Source organism: Motacilla alba, chromosome 8 (assembly GCF_015832195.1).
Source record: "Motacilla alba alba isolate MOTALB_02 chromosome 8, Motacilla_alba_V1.0_pri, whole genome shotgun sequence".
Lineage (NCBI taxonomy): Eukaryota > Metazoa > Chordata > Aves > Passeriformes > Motacillidae > Motacilla > Motacilla alba.
This window is the reverse complement of record NC_052023.1, coordinates 24,341,609-24,356,175: the sequence shown is the minus strand read 5'-3', so window position 1 is coordinate 24,356,175 and position 14,567 is coordinate 24,341,609. Positions and strand designations below refer to the sequence as shown.

Sequence of the window (14,567 nt, the reverse complement as noted above, 5' to 3'; positions counted from 1 at the left end):
ATAGAAGGAGGACAATAGGCCCAAACCAAATAAATGTCACCATGTCACAAATTTTAGGAGGTCACTGTAGAAGAACACAACCATGTACTACAAACTGCAATGAAAAACTCAGGGAGGGACTCCTCAAAGGACACAGGGCTTTTGGCTGCTTGAAAACTGAAATTTGAAAAACAAAATTTAAAAAAATCCTAAACACCAGTACCTGAATTGTTGGAGGAAATAAATGCAAGTTCAGTAAAGGCGTAGCCAGATCTAATCACAGGCATATCTTGACCCAGGAGACTCCCTTTTATCAGATCTCTTTTTAAATCAGGAAAACATGTATTTGGTTTTCAAATTGTACAATGAGCCCCTAGTTTGGCAAGTGGGAAAAACCTTATTTTACTTAATTTAGAATCTTGTTACTGGAAAGAAAGACTGAGACAGGCAATCCTTCTGTGTTTCATTTATTTCCAAACCCGAGTAATTTCCCCACCACATAAAAAAAAAAGGCCAAATAGCGTTAAAAGAAGTAACAGGCCAGTTTGCTCATTAAATAGAGCTTCTCAAAAGGACAATCTGCTCACCTAAATCCATGCCCGTCCCCTTTGGTGGCTCAGGTTCATAAAAGCCAGCAGTTAGCAATGCTAACAGTTAATTTATGGGTACATCAACAAGAATTTCAGGTCCTGGGATCTACACTAAAGCTACCCAAGTTTCACAGAATTTCTTTTGAGACTACGGGTGACTCAATGAATTCCAGGAAGAGAGGACAGTCTTTCCCTGTTGTTTGATTTCTGGGAAGGCCTAGACCAATACCTTTTGCAATGGAAGCCTGGATTTTGAAAGCCACGGCCTCCTGCAGCGGGTGGTACTCTGTTGTGATGGAGGCAGCGCGCAGTGTCTGCACCAAGAAGGGCATCCTGCCCTTGCTGGAGTCGTAGGTGATGGTGTGGTTCCACGTGTAGGGAACGCTGACCCCGTCTGCCGCGAAGAGGCGCGTGGAGTGCGCGTGCAGCTGCCCGGGGCCCGTCTGGATGTAATCCTCTGTGTAATCCTGCAACAGAGCCCTGGCCATCAGCTGCTCCCACAGCAGCACCACCTGGGCCTGTACTTCAGAGCTGGGAGATGTGCTTGGAGAAAGGGGCTTATCTTAACCGCTGAACCAAGGGGATTGCACACACGCAGGTCCTTTTCACTCTTATTTTAACTGTTGACTCTTAACTCTGCCTGGTCTATGACTTGAAAAAAACATTCAGACTGATGTACTGAGGATCCTGATGATGGAAGCCACAGCAGAGGATTTCTAAAAAATATCTTACTCCTCAATAACAATCTTTTGAGGTCAAAATATTTGGCTTTTATTTGAAGTTAGGTGCTGACAAATGTGCTAAATAAACAAGTGGTGGAGAAAAATTCTGCCACTGAAGCAGGGTGTAAATATTGGATATACTACATACTGCAGTCTTCCAAAATATCAACAACTTCAGCTATATTTATTGCATGGTGGGATTGATACAGTAAAATACTACTTACTAAGAGAGGTTAAAGGTGCACCTTTCTAGCTCTGCCCAAAGCAAGCCTGACATGCCAGCCATCAATAACTGTCCTGAAGACCCTCCTCAACACTACTTGCCAACATCTCAAACTCTTGAGAGACTAACACCACCCTCCTCACGAGAACTTTCTGCTTTCAAAGGCAACATCAGCACCATCAGTTCAACCAGGCACAAAAGAAGTCACATACAGTACAGCAGGTTGCAGGACTCAGTGTTTCCCGCTTTCCTCTGAGTGAGAGAAGTACAGATGCATGAGAGCCAGGGTGGTACCTGAAGCAACTTTACCTTGACACTGACATCAGCCACTGACTGGAGCTGCAGCACGTGGCCACTCACAACAACATCCAGCAGCAGGGCCCCATCCGTGTCCAGGCCCCGGGCAACGTGCGTCATGCGCAGGATCTCACCTGGCAGTTTAACAGCACACTGATTTGTCCCACGTTCCCAACAGTGACTCCCAACAGCCACATGGAATCAAAACTGGAGTCCCTTGACCAGTTATTTAAACTTACATTTTGTAAGGTGTACCATGCCCATGAGAAAAAACATGACACATTTCAAACTACAGCTTTAAAAGGTGAAATAAAGCCTCAGAAGGCTACAGTCAGTCTGAAAATATTAGTGTAAGCACAAGACCCAAATTTCAGCAATGGTCCTCTGCTGTCTCTTCAGAAATGCAGCCTCTGTCTGGCTTACTGGACAGGGAAAGAGCTGATCTACCCCAGGCAACTCACCAGTTGCAAACTCCACTTGGGTTTCTCTCTTGAAAACAGCGTCAGTGAGTGTGAACCCATTCATTGCTTCCCCAATTTCTTTGGCAGTTGTCCAATAAACCGGGCTGAGTATGGAAACAAGCTTTCTCATTGCTGGGCCTGAAGGAAACACCACAGAAATCAGGGAGCTTTGATCTCATCACAGACTCACATGCACAGGAGCCGAATATGAAGATCTAGAACTAGTGTAACCATTCAGATTTAAACCAGAAGACCACAGGTATTGGTGTATTCAGAGAAAAAATTGATCCAAGTCAAAGAGGCCTACCGAGGGTCCGAGGGACGTTTGTGATCTTTGCCTGTATCACTCTGGTGTCAGAATCTGGGCTGTCCATTACTGTGGCGTTCAGGAAAGCAATCCCAAATTCCACATCATTGATATTGCCAATGATGCTGCCTTTGGCACGTGCAGGCCCACCTGTGCAGGAGACAGGGGAAAGGCAAAACACAACCCTATGTGATAAGCCCTGTTGGTATTTTAGGGGAGACAGAACTCAGCTTCAGTTGCAGGGCAGATTTAAGCCCAAAAAATTAAATTACCCAGTCAACTGGCCAAGATGAGAGACAGCTCCAGTGAAATCAGGAGTGCTGCAGGCTTTCAGCACACTGTTACTGCATGCAGGCTGTAAACACTCACCAGGACACGCTTGGGTGTTGCACCTGGATATCTGGGAGGAGTCCCCGGGGCATGGACGGCCACGATTTAATGGGGCTGGACTGCTGCACAGGCGCACCCGGGTCTGCTCTCCTCCTCCACAGGAAGCAGAGCACTGGCTCCATGATTGCCACTGTCCCCAGTTTCCATCCACTGCAGAATAAAAAAAGCAGTTTTTCAATTTAAATGCTTCAGGCTACATTGGTTATGCTGAAGTCAATTCATTCCTGGAGGAACAAAGGTTCTCAAGGAATAGCTTAAAGGACAACAAAACCATTGTAACAGGCAGGTGTGAACACTCCTGCCATCAGAAACACAGAATCCCACACTGGTTTGGGTTGGAAGGGACCTTAAAGCTCATTCAAGTCCCACCCCTAGGCAAGGACACCTTCCCCTGTCCCAGCCTGCTCTAAGCCCAGTCCAACCTGGCCTTGGACATTTATTTCCACAGGTGGTCTACATTCCTCCTGCGGCATATACCCTGATGCCTTCCAGGGAAAGCTGCACTGCCACTGCTGCTGTGAGCACTGACCTGGGCACAGGTCTGTGCTGCACCTCTGGATCTGCACGTCAGCCCCAGCGCAGGCCCTGCCGCCGCTGGCCGGGCGTGGGTTGTCACAGCTCCGGTACCGCCTTGTCTGGCCCCCGTTGCACGTCCGACTGCAAGTTCCCCAGCTGCTCCATGGGCCCCAGTTGCCATGAACTGCAAGAATAAGTCAGACTTGATCTTCCTCAGGGGTTTAAAACCAGACAGTCAAGCTAGGAAAGTAGTTTTGTTTGAGAATAACTTCCTAGGTCTTTTCTCCTCAAAAGAAAACAACCAAACCCAGAGGGTGGGTGCAATTTGTGGGAGAGCCTTCAGGTGGGCAAACAGCCCAACCCAAAGCACTTACCTGGGCAAGGATCACTGTTACAAAAATCCATTTGTATGTCACTTCCCTCACACCTGTGTCCCCCGAACTGCGGGGCCGGGTCGGAGCAGTGGCGCGTCCTCTGCCTGCTGCCTCCGCCGCAGGACACGCTGCAGGCGCTCCAGCTGCTCCACGGGGACCACTTCCCATCCACTGGGGAGAGAGGCACGGCAGTTACAGCCCCTGACTCCAGCAGCAACACAGCACAGCAGTGCTGCATCGGGGAGAACTGAACATGGATGTCCCTGACTCTCAGCAGCATCTCAGCTACTCAGGGATTTCTCCCCAGGGACCTGGGGGTGGGTGAGAGCTGGACCAGCTCTGGCCATGTGAGGTGGGACCAGAACCCACTAAGCCAACCCCTCAGTGTGGGCAGCAGGGGAGAGGGGATTCTGCCTGTCTGCCCTTCTCAGATGAGACCCCACCTGCAGAGCTGCTCCAGCCCTGGGGCCAGAAGCACAGGAAGAACATGGAGCTGCTGGAGAGGGTCCAGAGGAGGCCTCAGAGCTGCTCCCAGGCTGGAGACCCTCTCCTCTGAAGCCAGCTTATGGTTGGAAGGGACCTTAAAGCTCTCTCTCTGGGAGAGCTTAGGGTGTTCACCTGGAGAAGAGGTGGGGTCCATTTGCAGGGTATATAGCAGATACTGTGCTGTGTAGTAACAGAGTCAGTGACAATAAAAAGCTTGAAGGGGAGTTTTTTCAGGGTTTAGACTTTTAGAACCAGAAAGCGTTAACCACGAGCGAAGCAGAACGGGGGGAGGGAAGGAGGAGTTTGGTCTCACCTGGGCAGCGCCGGCGGAAGCAGAGCTGGAGCTGCGTGTCGGGGCCCTGGCAGCGGGGCCCGCCGTGCGCCGGGGCCGGGCTGGTGCAGAGCCGCGGCCGCGTCTGGGTGCCCTTCCCGCATGTGGTGCTGCACGGCCCCCAGGGCCCCCAGGGGCTCCACTCGCCGGCCACTGCAAGGGCAGCACAGCTTCAACACTGCCCCAGGACAGACACACAGACAGGTATCCCTGATCCCGGCCACTGCAAGGGCAGCACAGCTTAAACACTGCCCCAGGACAGACACACAGCCGGGTATATCCCTGATCCCGGCCACTGCCCCAGGACAGACACACAGCCGGGTATTCCTGATCCCAGCCATTGCAAGGGCAGCACAGCTTAAACACTGCCCCAGGACAGACACACAGCCAGGTATCCCTGATCCCGGCCACTGCCCCAGGACAGACACACAGCCAGATATCCCTGATCCCGGCCACTGCCCCAGAACAGACACACAGCTGGGTATCCCTGATCCCAGCCACTGCCCCAGAACAGACACACAGACAGGTATCCCTGATCCCGGCCACTGCCCCAGGACAGACACACAGCCAGGTATCCCTGATCCCGGCCACTGCCCCAGGACAGACACACAGCCAGGTATCCCTGATCCCGGCCACTGCCCCAGGACAGACACACACCCACCCAGGATATCCCTGATCCTCCACACTGTCCCAGAACAGGCACCTGGGATATCCCTGATCCCCCACAAAATGCCATGAGCAGTGGCCCAAACAATCAGCACTTTGACAAGCAAAGATCAACTCTTCCCTTTCTGGTTTTAACTATATCACCTCACGACCATCGTGGAACATCAGAACTAAACACTTAATCAAATCTGGAGTTTCCCAGTTCCCTGGGCTGGATGGAGGCCTGAGCAGGGCCAAGGCAGCCTGACTAAAAGCTGCCAGAGAGAAGCAGCCAGAGCTGATTTTCCAGCCAAAACCTAGAAAAATGAGTCTCAGGCCTATGGATGAGTATTTGGCATCACAGTGGCAGCAGAGCCAGGGAAAAATGGAAAAATCAGACATTGCAAATTGTACAGAAGGAAACATGTCAGTGGTGAAGGCTCTGAATAAACTACAACCTGTCAAATGTGGGAAATACTCACGGGACAAGAAAGAAACTTGAACATTCAGGTAGTTGGGAGCAAAATGTAGCTAAAAATTATAACAACAGAGGAAAATACACAGATAAGGCCTTCAATTACTAACAATCATCTTTACATATATTTAAATAGTTGGTGGTTTGGGTTTGGTTCTTTTCTTATTTTAACTGGCTTTGCAGGATAGGTTTAGAGTAGAGAAAATTTACACTGTGAGGATGTGGTAATAAGTAGTGGAAAACAGTAAAATACAAATTAATATTTTTACTGGTGTAAAAATAAAACAAAAATTAATTGCTGAGATTTCTTATACTTAGTTTTGTGATTCCCGTTTCCAAGAACCTGTGCCATTCATTTTCAAAAAAACCGTAATTAACAACTAAAAATAAGCTGAGAGAATTTGGGTTTGGAGAAACAAAGAGACCCGTATGTGAAGCCCCTCACGCAAATAAGGTTAAATTACTCTTCTCTTACCTGGGCAAGGCCTAAGATTGCACATGACTGACTCCAGAGCGCTGCCCTCACAAGGCTTCCCTCCGTGCTGAGCTGGGGGGTTACTGCAGGTCCTGCTCCTTGTCCTGTTCCCTTGGCCACAGCTCCTGGAACACTCTTCCCACAGCCCCCACTCCGACCAGATCCCATCCACTAAGGACCAGAAAAAGCCCAGTTTTCATTAAACAATATTTTTGCAGTACTTATTGAAATTTCCTCTTTCCTTCCAAAATTAATTACAACTACTTAGAAAAATTAATCTGCCATCAAAGTTCATTGTTTGGGCACCTAATGCAAGGCACATTAGAAGTGTCAATTCATTATGGCTTTTCAGGACTTAAACAGGGTTTACAACATAGAGGGAGGGAGACTTAGATGGGCAGACAGCGATAGGACACGGGGAAAGGTTTTAAATTAGAAGAGGAGATACTTAGATTAGGTATTTGGGAGGAATTGTTCTCTGTGAGGGTGGGGAGGCCCTGGCACAGGGTTCCCAGAGCAGCTGTAGCTGTCCCCTGGATCCCTGGCAGTGCCCAAGGCCAGGCTGGATGGGGCTCAGAGCACCCTAGGCCAGTGGAAGGTGTCCCTGCCCATGGCAGGGGGTGGCCCTGGATGGGCTGCAAGGTCCCTCCAACCCAGCCCCTTGTGGGATCGTGTGCCGGCAGCAGTACCTGGGCAGGGCTGGCGGTGGCAGCTGCGCAGGTCGGTGTGGGGCCCCTGGCAGCCGCGGCCCCCGTTGGCCGGCACGGGGCTGTCGCACTGCCGGACGCGCTCCTGCACGCCCTGGCCACAGGTGACGCTGCACGCCCGCCATTCCAGCCAGCTGGAGAAGCCGCCGTGCACTGCAACGGGAGCAGAGATGCTGCTGGGCACTGCCGGGGCCTGCAGCTCCCTTAGGCCGACACACAGAAGTGAAAACTGCACCTCCCGACCCTTGGAAATCTGTCTCACTTCATGTCATTACTGTGCACAAATCTCTTACCATAGTTCAAAGACAATTACGGTATATGCTCCTAAATGGTCTTCTTTAGAGGCACAGTTCAGTTATGACATGTTCTGAGGATAGGATCTGATTCAAGACCCTTTCATTATAATTTCTGTCTCTCACCCTTCACAGCCTCTATCTCTCTCAGCTGGATGATTATAATAGAATAAAATTTAATGAAAGACAACCCGATTGACACTTCAGACTAGGCTTACCCTAGACCTAATGTTATAAAGAAGATAAGATCAAACATCTCATCCATAAAACGTGGGCAAGATGAATGTTGACCACATTTGATCCAGATTAATGCTGTCATCTACCAGCTTCAAAGTCACTCTGATGTTTTGTGCACCTACCCTGCACAGTCAGGGGCACTGTGACGAGGACAGAGCCCAGCAGGTTCCTGGCCACGCACTCGTACTCGGAGGTGTCCTCCCTCTGCAGCGCGGCGATGCGCAGGGAGCCGTTGGGCAGCAGGGTCACTCTGTCGTCGCCCAGCACGGGCTGTCCCTGGCGGGACCAGCTGATGGCAGGAGGGGGCTCTCCCCTGGCCTGGCAGTCCAGCACCGCCGTGGCACCGGCTTCCAGGACGGTGCCCACCGGTTCAACAGTGATGAGTGGGGGGCCTGAAGAGAAAGGGTTCTTTGGGCGACGGCACACGGGCACAGGCCTGATTGATTTAGCATTAGAGTGAGCGCAGAGAAATCCCAAGTCAGTTTCCTTTGACTTAAATTATTATTGCTGATCCCCTGCTGGCTAATTAGAAACACAGAATGCTTAAGGCTGGAAAACAAATCACCAAGTCCAGCTATCAACCCAGCAGCACCACTGATGTTCACCACTAAACTGCGTCCCCTGGTGCCACCAAACAGACACACATTACAATGCCAACAATAAGCTGGTTTGAACATGCAGCAATCTGAGGACTAAAGCAGAGATTAAGGCCCGGCTATAAGAGCCCATGCTCTTCTTTATTGCTAAAATGGATTGTTTTTCATAAAACCCACAGGAAGATGTTATTATTCATGTCCAGAGACAACTGAGGGGTAAGGAACAGACCCACAACGCTTGAGGCTACAGTAGGAAGGGCATGTTTAGAAATTATCCCACTAGCAAAGAAAAACTCTAACATATTATTTTTGCCAAAACTAAAATATTGTCAATGAGAATTAGGATTCACCTCATATAAGCTGAGAGTCTAGTTTATTCCAGTTGTATTGAGTGAACTAAGAGAAACAGGCCCTTTTCAGAGAGTGGTTCAGCTCATTCCACACTGGTTTCTACAATAAGGCTCAACCACCCTTTACATCCCTCTCTTCTTTGACTTCAATCACAGCTTAGAGCAGACTCTCATATATTCATGACGAAAGATGCCCAGAGAAGCTCTTGGCTGCCTTATTCCTGAAGTGTTCAAGGAGCAATCAGCTCTAGTTGAAGGCATCCCAGCCCACAGCAGGTGATCCTTAAGGTCCCTTCCAACCCAAGCCCTTCTACAATTCCATGGAAGAGGAGTCCAAACCTCCAGGGCAGTGCCCAACCTGAAACACTCCCCCAGGAGCTGCCTGCACCTCCCCACAGGAAGGTTTTCACTCCCTTAAGGGGCACGAAGCCTCCCTTTGAGCCTTACTCTGCAGGGTCAGGGTCAGGCTGCGCTCCACCACACCCACGTCATTGGTCGCCACGCACTTGTAGTCACCAGCATCTTCATTCTGAGGAACAAAACAGGGGCTCAGTCTACAGGGCCCCTCTTAGCAGGGAATTTTAACCCCAATTCAAAATGCATTCATGAGTACACGGGGAAAATAGGAGTCTTGCTGTTCAGATTAGGAATTTAGATTTGGAATAGGAGATTTGCATAAGGAGAATGCAATTGCTTTTCAGCTGGCCTGTAGAAGCCAGGCTCTCTGAAGGTCAGGAGCAAAGGTCCCATTTAACTGGTCATGACCAGGATCTCACACACCAGCAATTAGTATGCAAATTCACTCCTTCTGACAAGCAGGGAGAACTCTGATCTCGTGGGGATTTTTGCCTCAATAATTTGAAGCTAATTCCAGTCTGAATTAAAAAATTTGTTAAAGGTGAAAGCCAAAAAGAACAAACGTCTAGCCTGACTCCTTCAAACCAATATGATCAGGAACACCTTTACCAATCAAGCTCAAAGCAGACACTCACAGTAGAGGGGCAGGACTCACCACAGTGCCATAGATAGCAAGGGAACCATTCACAAGCTGTCGGATCCTGTTGCTAATCTGAACTCCCACTCCTTTTCTGCTCCACTGGATGGTTGGAGGGGGATCTCCCCTGACTTCACAATTCAACATGGCATTGCCACCCAAGGGCTCAATTCTGCTGGAGTGATAATCCCCTTTGAAGACTGGAGGCTCTTAAAAAACAAGAGATGGCAGGGAAATAGTAGAGCCAAAATAAAATTTGCCTAATTGAGAACTGCTGGCAGGGATCACTCACCTCTGACTTTCTCAAGGGGGAATTTCAACCTGTTCAGATTTTTCCCATTTAGCCATTGGCAAGGTATTACATACTACGGGGGATGGCTTTAAACTGACAGCAGGCAGGTTCAAAGTGGATACTAGGGAGAAATTCTTCCCTGTGAGGGTGGTGAGGCCCTTGCACAGGGTGCCTGGGAACCAGTGGCTGCCCCTGGATCCCTGGAAGTGTTCAAGCTCAAGCTGGATGGGGCTTGAAGCAGCCTGGGCTAGTGGAGGTGTCCCTGCCCATAGCAGAGGGTGGCACTGGATGAGGTTTAAGGCTCCCTTCCCACCCATTCTATTCCAACTCCGCTATCCAAACCCAGTGGTTACATGGAGCTGTCCAGCACAAGCACAAGTGCTGAATTTCACATACCTTTGACATAGACAAAGCCAATGGCCTTTATGGAGCCCACTGTGTTCTCTGCAGAGCACACATAAGTCCCGGAATCCTCCTTGGACACCCTCTCGATGAGCAGCTCGCTGTGCCCGTTGACATCGTCGTACTGTGCTGGAGGGAGAGCAGGGAAAGGGTCGTTCCAGGGATTGAAATGTACACAGCTCACAGGAGTGCCTGGATCTGCGCACTCTCAGAAGCACAGCTATGGGGTCTTGTGGACCCCTGAGACACTCCAGGAATGCACAGAAAGTCATCGCTGGGATATTTGCCCGCATGCATCTGGTTCAGTTCAGCTACCCTGTAATTTCGAGGATCAGTTGCTGGATGCTGAGTAAATACCCTCAGATAGGAACGGTTTTAATGTGCCACATTATTGGCACATGGGAGGGACCATGTTTTAATTACCTTCCTTACAGCTTTGTCTCAGAGGCAGTTTAATTACATGATTGCATAACACTAAAGATATTTCTCACACAATCACTAACAGTTTATCCCAGCTAGAGTTTTCTTCTTCCCTGCCCTAAACTGCAATGCTGCACAGGGGAAAATAATCTGCAGCCAGATGGCCAACAGGAACCCACCTGGAATGATGTTATTGTTAAAGGTCCACATTATTCTGGGGACAGGTACTCCAGTTGCCTTGCAGGTTAACCTGAGCTGTTCTCCTTTGGTCAAGGCTATGTCTCCAGGCAGTTCAGTGAAAGCCGGGAGCACGTGAACTGTCAGGGTGACCGTGTGCGTGTCCTCCCCAGCAGCATTGGTGGCAATGCAGGTGTAACTGCCAGAGTCTTCGGGCTGGAAGGAAACAAGGTGGGGAAATTTCAGCTGGGATATATCCTTATCCTACACCTGGGATATATCCTACAGCTGGGATATATCCTACAGCACATGCCACTCCTATCAGTAAGATAATCTTGAAAGGCTTGGAACAAGCATTCAGCAGAAATGCTCAGCTGAGCTCTTCCACTTCCCTGAATTTGAAGGATGACTAACACTTCTTTTTACCCTTCCTGAGGATTTACCACTACAAATTCTTTATAGATTTTACTCCCTATGGAAAATGAAACTTTTGTAATTATTTTGGAACATTAAGAACAAAAAAATCAAGATACAACAATGACTAACCCAGAAGTGGATCTTATCACTGCCAAGTGTGTCCAGTAATAGTTTAAGATGCAGGGAGCTTACCACAACACTGTCCAAAATGAGGTCTCCACCAGGCACAGTCTGGTATTTTCCCACTGTGTCTTTTAACAGCATGTTGTCCTTCCTCCAATTAATTGTTGGTGCTGGGATCCCCTCAGCCACACAGGACAGAACAGCCTGGGAGCTCTCCGTGACCGTGTACTGCCGATCCGTGCTGCGGATCCTGGGTGGAACTGTGGGGAGGTCATTAGAAACATTTCCTCTGGGTATTATCCAAGCACAACACTGGACTGAAGAAAGTCCTTGCCTGGACTCCTGGATTGTCCATTTCCATCAATGACTGTGTGCCGAAATTCAAGCAACTGGCCGATATTACAACTTAATAACATTCCCCTATATTGAGTAGCCAATTTTCCTGAACTCCTCCCTGTACATCCCTTGCTCCTTTCTTTCTGTGGTCACACTGGTAACACACATCATTTCCCTACAGTCCCACTTGTCATGGAATCACAGGATGGTTTGGGCTGGAAGGGACCTAAGAGCCCATCTCATTCCAAACCCCTGGCATGCACAGGGACACCCTTTGACTATCCCAGGTTGTTCCAAGCCCTGTCCAACCCGGCCTTGGACATTTCCAGGGATGGGGAGTCCTCAGCCTGTCTGGACCAGCCATTGCAGTGCCCCCCATCCTCCCAGGAAGAGTTCCTTACCGTGCACGGCCAGCTCCGTGCTGGAGGTGCTGGATCCCGCGGGATTCGCCGCTGTGCAGGTGTAGCGGCCGCTGTCCCCGGGCTGCACAAACAGGATCTGCAGAGCTCCCGTGCTCAGCATTCTCCTTCGCATGGACTCTGTTATCTGCTGCCCATCCTTATGCCAGCTGATCTCTGGCCCAGGGTAGCCTTCAGCCTCGCACTGCAGAGTGACAGACTGATCAACGGCAACAACGTATTCCTCCACGTGGGACTTGATTACAGGAGGAACTGAAAGGAGCAAAGACCATTAGTAAAAGAATTAGATGCAGTAAGAAGCAAGCAAGAATTACTTTCTGGGTGAAAATAATTGTAAAAGCATGCCCTAAAGCAGACATTGAACTAAAGGGAATAAACCTCCTGGGCTCTGTTCAGCATCACATCAAGCAGCAAAGCACTAGGTCCCTTTCTATTGCTCAAAATTGTGTTTGGACCAAGAGAAGGAGTTTAAAAGGTGATTTACCTTGAACTTTCAGCTTGATCTTCCCCAGGGCAGTGCCTGCTGGATTCTGAGCAATACACATGTAAGTGCCAGCATCTTCCACAGCTGCTCTGGCAATATGCAAACTGCCACTTGGCTGGAGCATGTAACTGTTCCCTAAAACAAATATAATCCAAGTATGACACTTCTGGTTTGGTGAACCAGAGGGGAGGAGAAACCCAAGTTCCAGAACAGAAAATGGGTGTCTGTGTCACAGGAGCAGGCAGGGTCCCAGGCTTTGGGAGTATACCTGTGCTGATGATGTTGATGCCCTCCTTCTGCCACGTGATCACGGGCTGAGGAGTGCCCATGGCCTCACAGGGCAGCACAATGGGATTGTTTACGATGACATCCAACGCCCCTGGCTGCGCCTGGATAACGGGTGGCTCTGTGGAATGAAAGAAAAAAGGAAAAGCATAACAATCAAGGGTAGGACAATACAGAAGAGCACTAAAACTGTACAACCCGAGCAGGCTGAAATAGCAATGCTGGCTGCCAGAACAGCCTTGCTCGTCAGCCTCCAGCTTACCCTGCACGTGCAGAGTGACGTGCCTGTGGGCAGAGCCTGCGGCGTTCCGGGCCACGCAGGTGTACCTGCCCCCGTGGGCCAGCTGGGCAGAGGGGATCTCCACAGCTCCTGGGGCAGAGAGAGCACCACAACATGCAGAGCATCCTCGAGGCACAGCTGCTCCCTTACAGCATCCCTCATTTCATTCCAAGCCATCAGAGAGGGGATCTCTGGGGGATTGTCTGCATTTCTGTATTCATTCCTTATGGATGTGCCTGACTGCACTCATTTCCTGCAGCACATTACCTGAAGAGAGAATTCTGTAGCCATCTCCTCTGGGAAGCAACCTGATGCCATTTTTGGTCCAGTGAACTGAGGGGACGGGAACACCGGAGGCGGTGCAGGAAACCATGACTGGAGAGAGCTTTGTTACCAGGAGCTCTGTGGCTTCATCTGCTATGGATGGGGGCACTGAAAATCAAGAGCAGGGCAAAGGTTACTCACCCATCTTCATTTGTTACAAATTCTTGGAAATCCCAGTGACTTATGGATATCAGTATCAAAGAGGAATGAAATAAAAATCTCATCTCAACACCAGAACACCCCAAAAGAGTTCTGGGTGCCACACACATGTAATAGCAATATCCCCTCTACCTTGAACTGTGAGATCAATTGCCCTTTGATCTTCTCCTGCATCATTTGACACAGAGCACTCATAGACAGCAGTATCATCCACAGTGGGAGAAATGATTACTAAGGAACCTGAAGACAGAAGTCTGAACAAAGAAAAAAGAAAGTAAAAGCCATTGAAATACTTCTTTCCTTCTCAGGTAATCAGCCCGCTGAATTTTCTGGCTAGACAAGGTAGTGTTTAAGCACAGACAGATTTTTCAAGTGCCAAAATCATCCCTGAAAACTTGAAACCCACAATGAAAAAGAAAACACCTCTCACCTGTACGTATTCTGGTTCTGATCAACACTAAGCAGATGTCCATTCTTTTTCCAGCTAATTGCTGGTCTGGGAATTCCAGTGGCTTCACAAGGCAAAGTGGTTTGCACATTTACAGTAACTGTGATATTTGTCTGCCCAGGAGCAATAACTGGAGGAACTGAGGACACACAAAGCCTAATTATTTAGAATAATTATATATGTGTGTGTATATATATATATATATATATATATATATATATATATATATATACACACACACACAGACATTTCTGGTGAGAAACGGATTTGCAAAGGATTCTCAAAACCTGACTGAAAGCTCACATACTCTTGCACATTTGTATGCAAACTCTGAGATAGGGTGTGCTGACTTAGAAAGGCCATGGAATACAGATGACATTGCTGAGAGAGAGATTGAACTAGAAACAAGTTTCAAAAGATGGCCTTGCAAAAAGACCGGATATTTTGGAGAATTAGAACTGTGAAAGACACATTGCAGCAAGACCACGTGGGGTAAAATAATAGGTGATTGGTGTTAGAGGTAATAGCAGCATTGTGTGGCAAAAGCTAATGG

At 49.0% G+C, this 14,567-nt stretch overlaps 1 protein-coding gene across 2 annotated transcripts in view; it reads right to left on the bottom strand.

The window, feature by feature from the left end:
• Positions 1-14,567, bottom strand: part of HMCN1 (hemicentin 1) — a 166,825-nt gene that overhangs the window by 12,563 nt on the left and 139,695 nt on the right. For both annotated transcript variants that reach the window (XM_038144148.1, XM_038144147.1), the window contains exons 75-97: positions 13,997-14,153; positions 13,699-13,820; positions 13,351-13,515; positions 13,066-13,173; positions 12,787-12,924; positions 12,519-12,653; positions 12,017-12,286; positions 11,349-11,539; positions 10,742-10,955; positions 10,137-10,271; positions 9,467-9,657; positions 8,902-8,983; positions 7,631-7,900; positions 6,961-7,131; positions 6,272-6,442; positions 4,659-4,829; positions 3,860-4,030; positions 3,499-3,669; positions 2,949-3,119; positions 2,580-2,729; positions 2,273-2,410; positions 1,824-1,945; positions 799-1,036 (exon numbers count right to left, since the gene is read on the bottom strand). In XM_038144148.1, the coding sequence (XP_038000076.1) occupies positions 799-1,036; positions 1,824-1,945; positions 2,273-2,410; positions 2,580-2,729; positions 2,949-3,119; positions 3,499-3,669; positions 3,860-4,030; positions 4,659-4,829; positions 6,272-6,442; positions 6,961-7,131; positions 7,631-7,900; positions 8,902-8,983; positions 9,467-9,657; positions 10,137-10,271; positions 10,742-10,955; positions 11,349-11,539; positions 12,017-12,286; positions 12,519-12,653; positions 12,787-12,924; positions 13,066-13,173; positions 13,351-13,515; positions 13,699-13,820; positions 13,997-14,153 (3,852 nt within the window). The remainder of the gene's footprint in view (positions 1-798; positions 1,037-1,823; positions 1,946-2,272; positions 2,411-2,579; positions 2,730-2,948; positions 3,120-3,498; positions 3,670-3,859; positions 4,031-4,658; positions 4,830-6,271; positions 6,443-6,960; positions 7,132-7,630; positions 7,901-8,901; positions 8,984-9,466; positions 9,658-10,136; positions 10,272-10,741; positions 10,956-11,348; positions 11,540-12,016; positions 12,287-12,518; positions 12,654-12,786; positions 12,925-13,065; positions 13,174-13,350; positions 13,516-13,698; positions 13,821-13,996; positions 14,154-14,567) is intronic.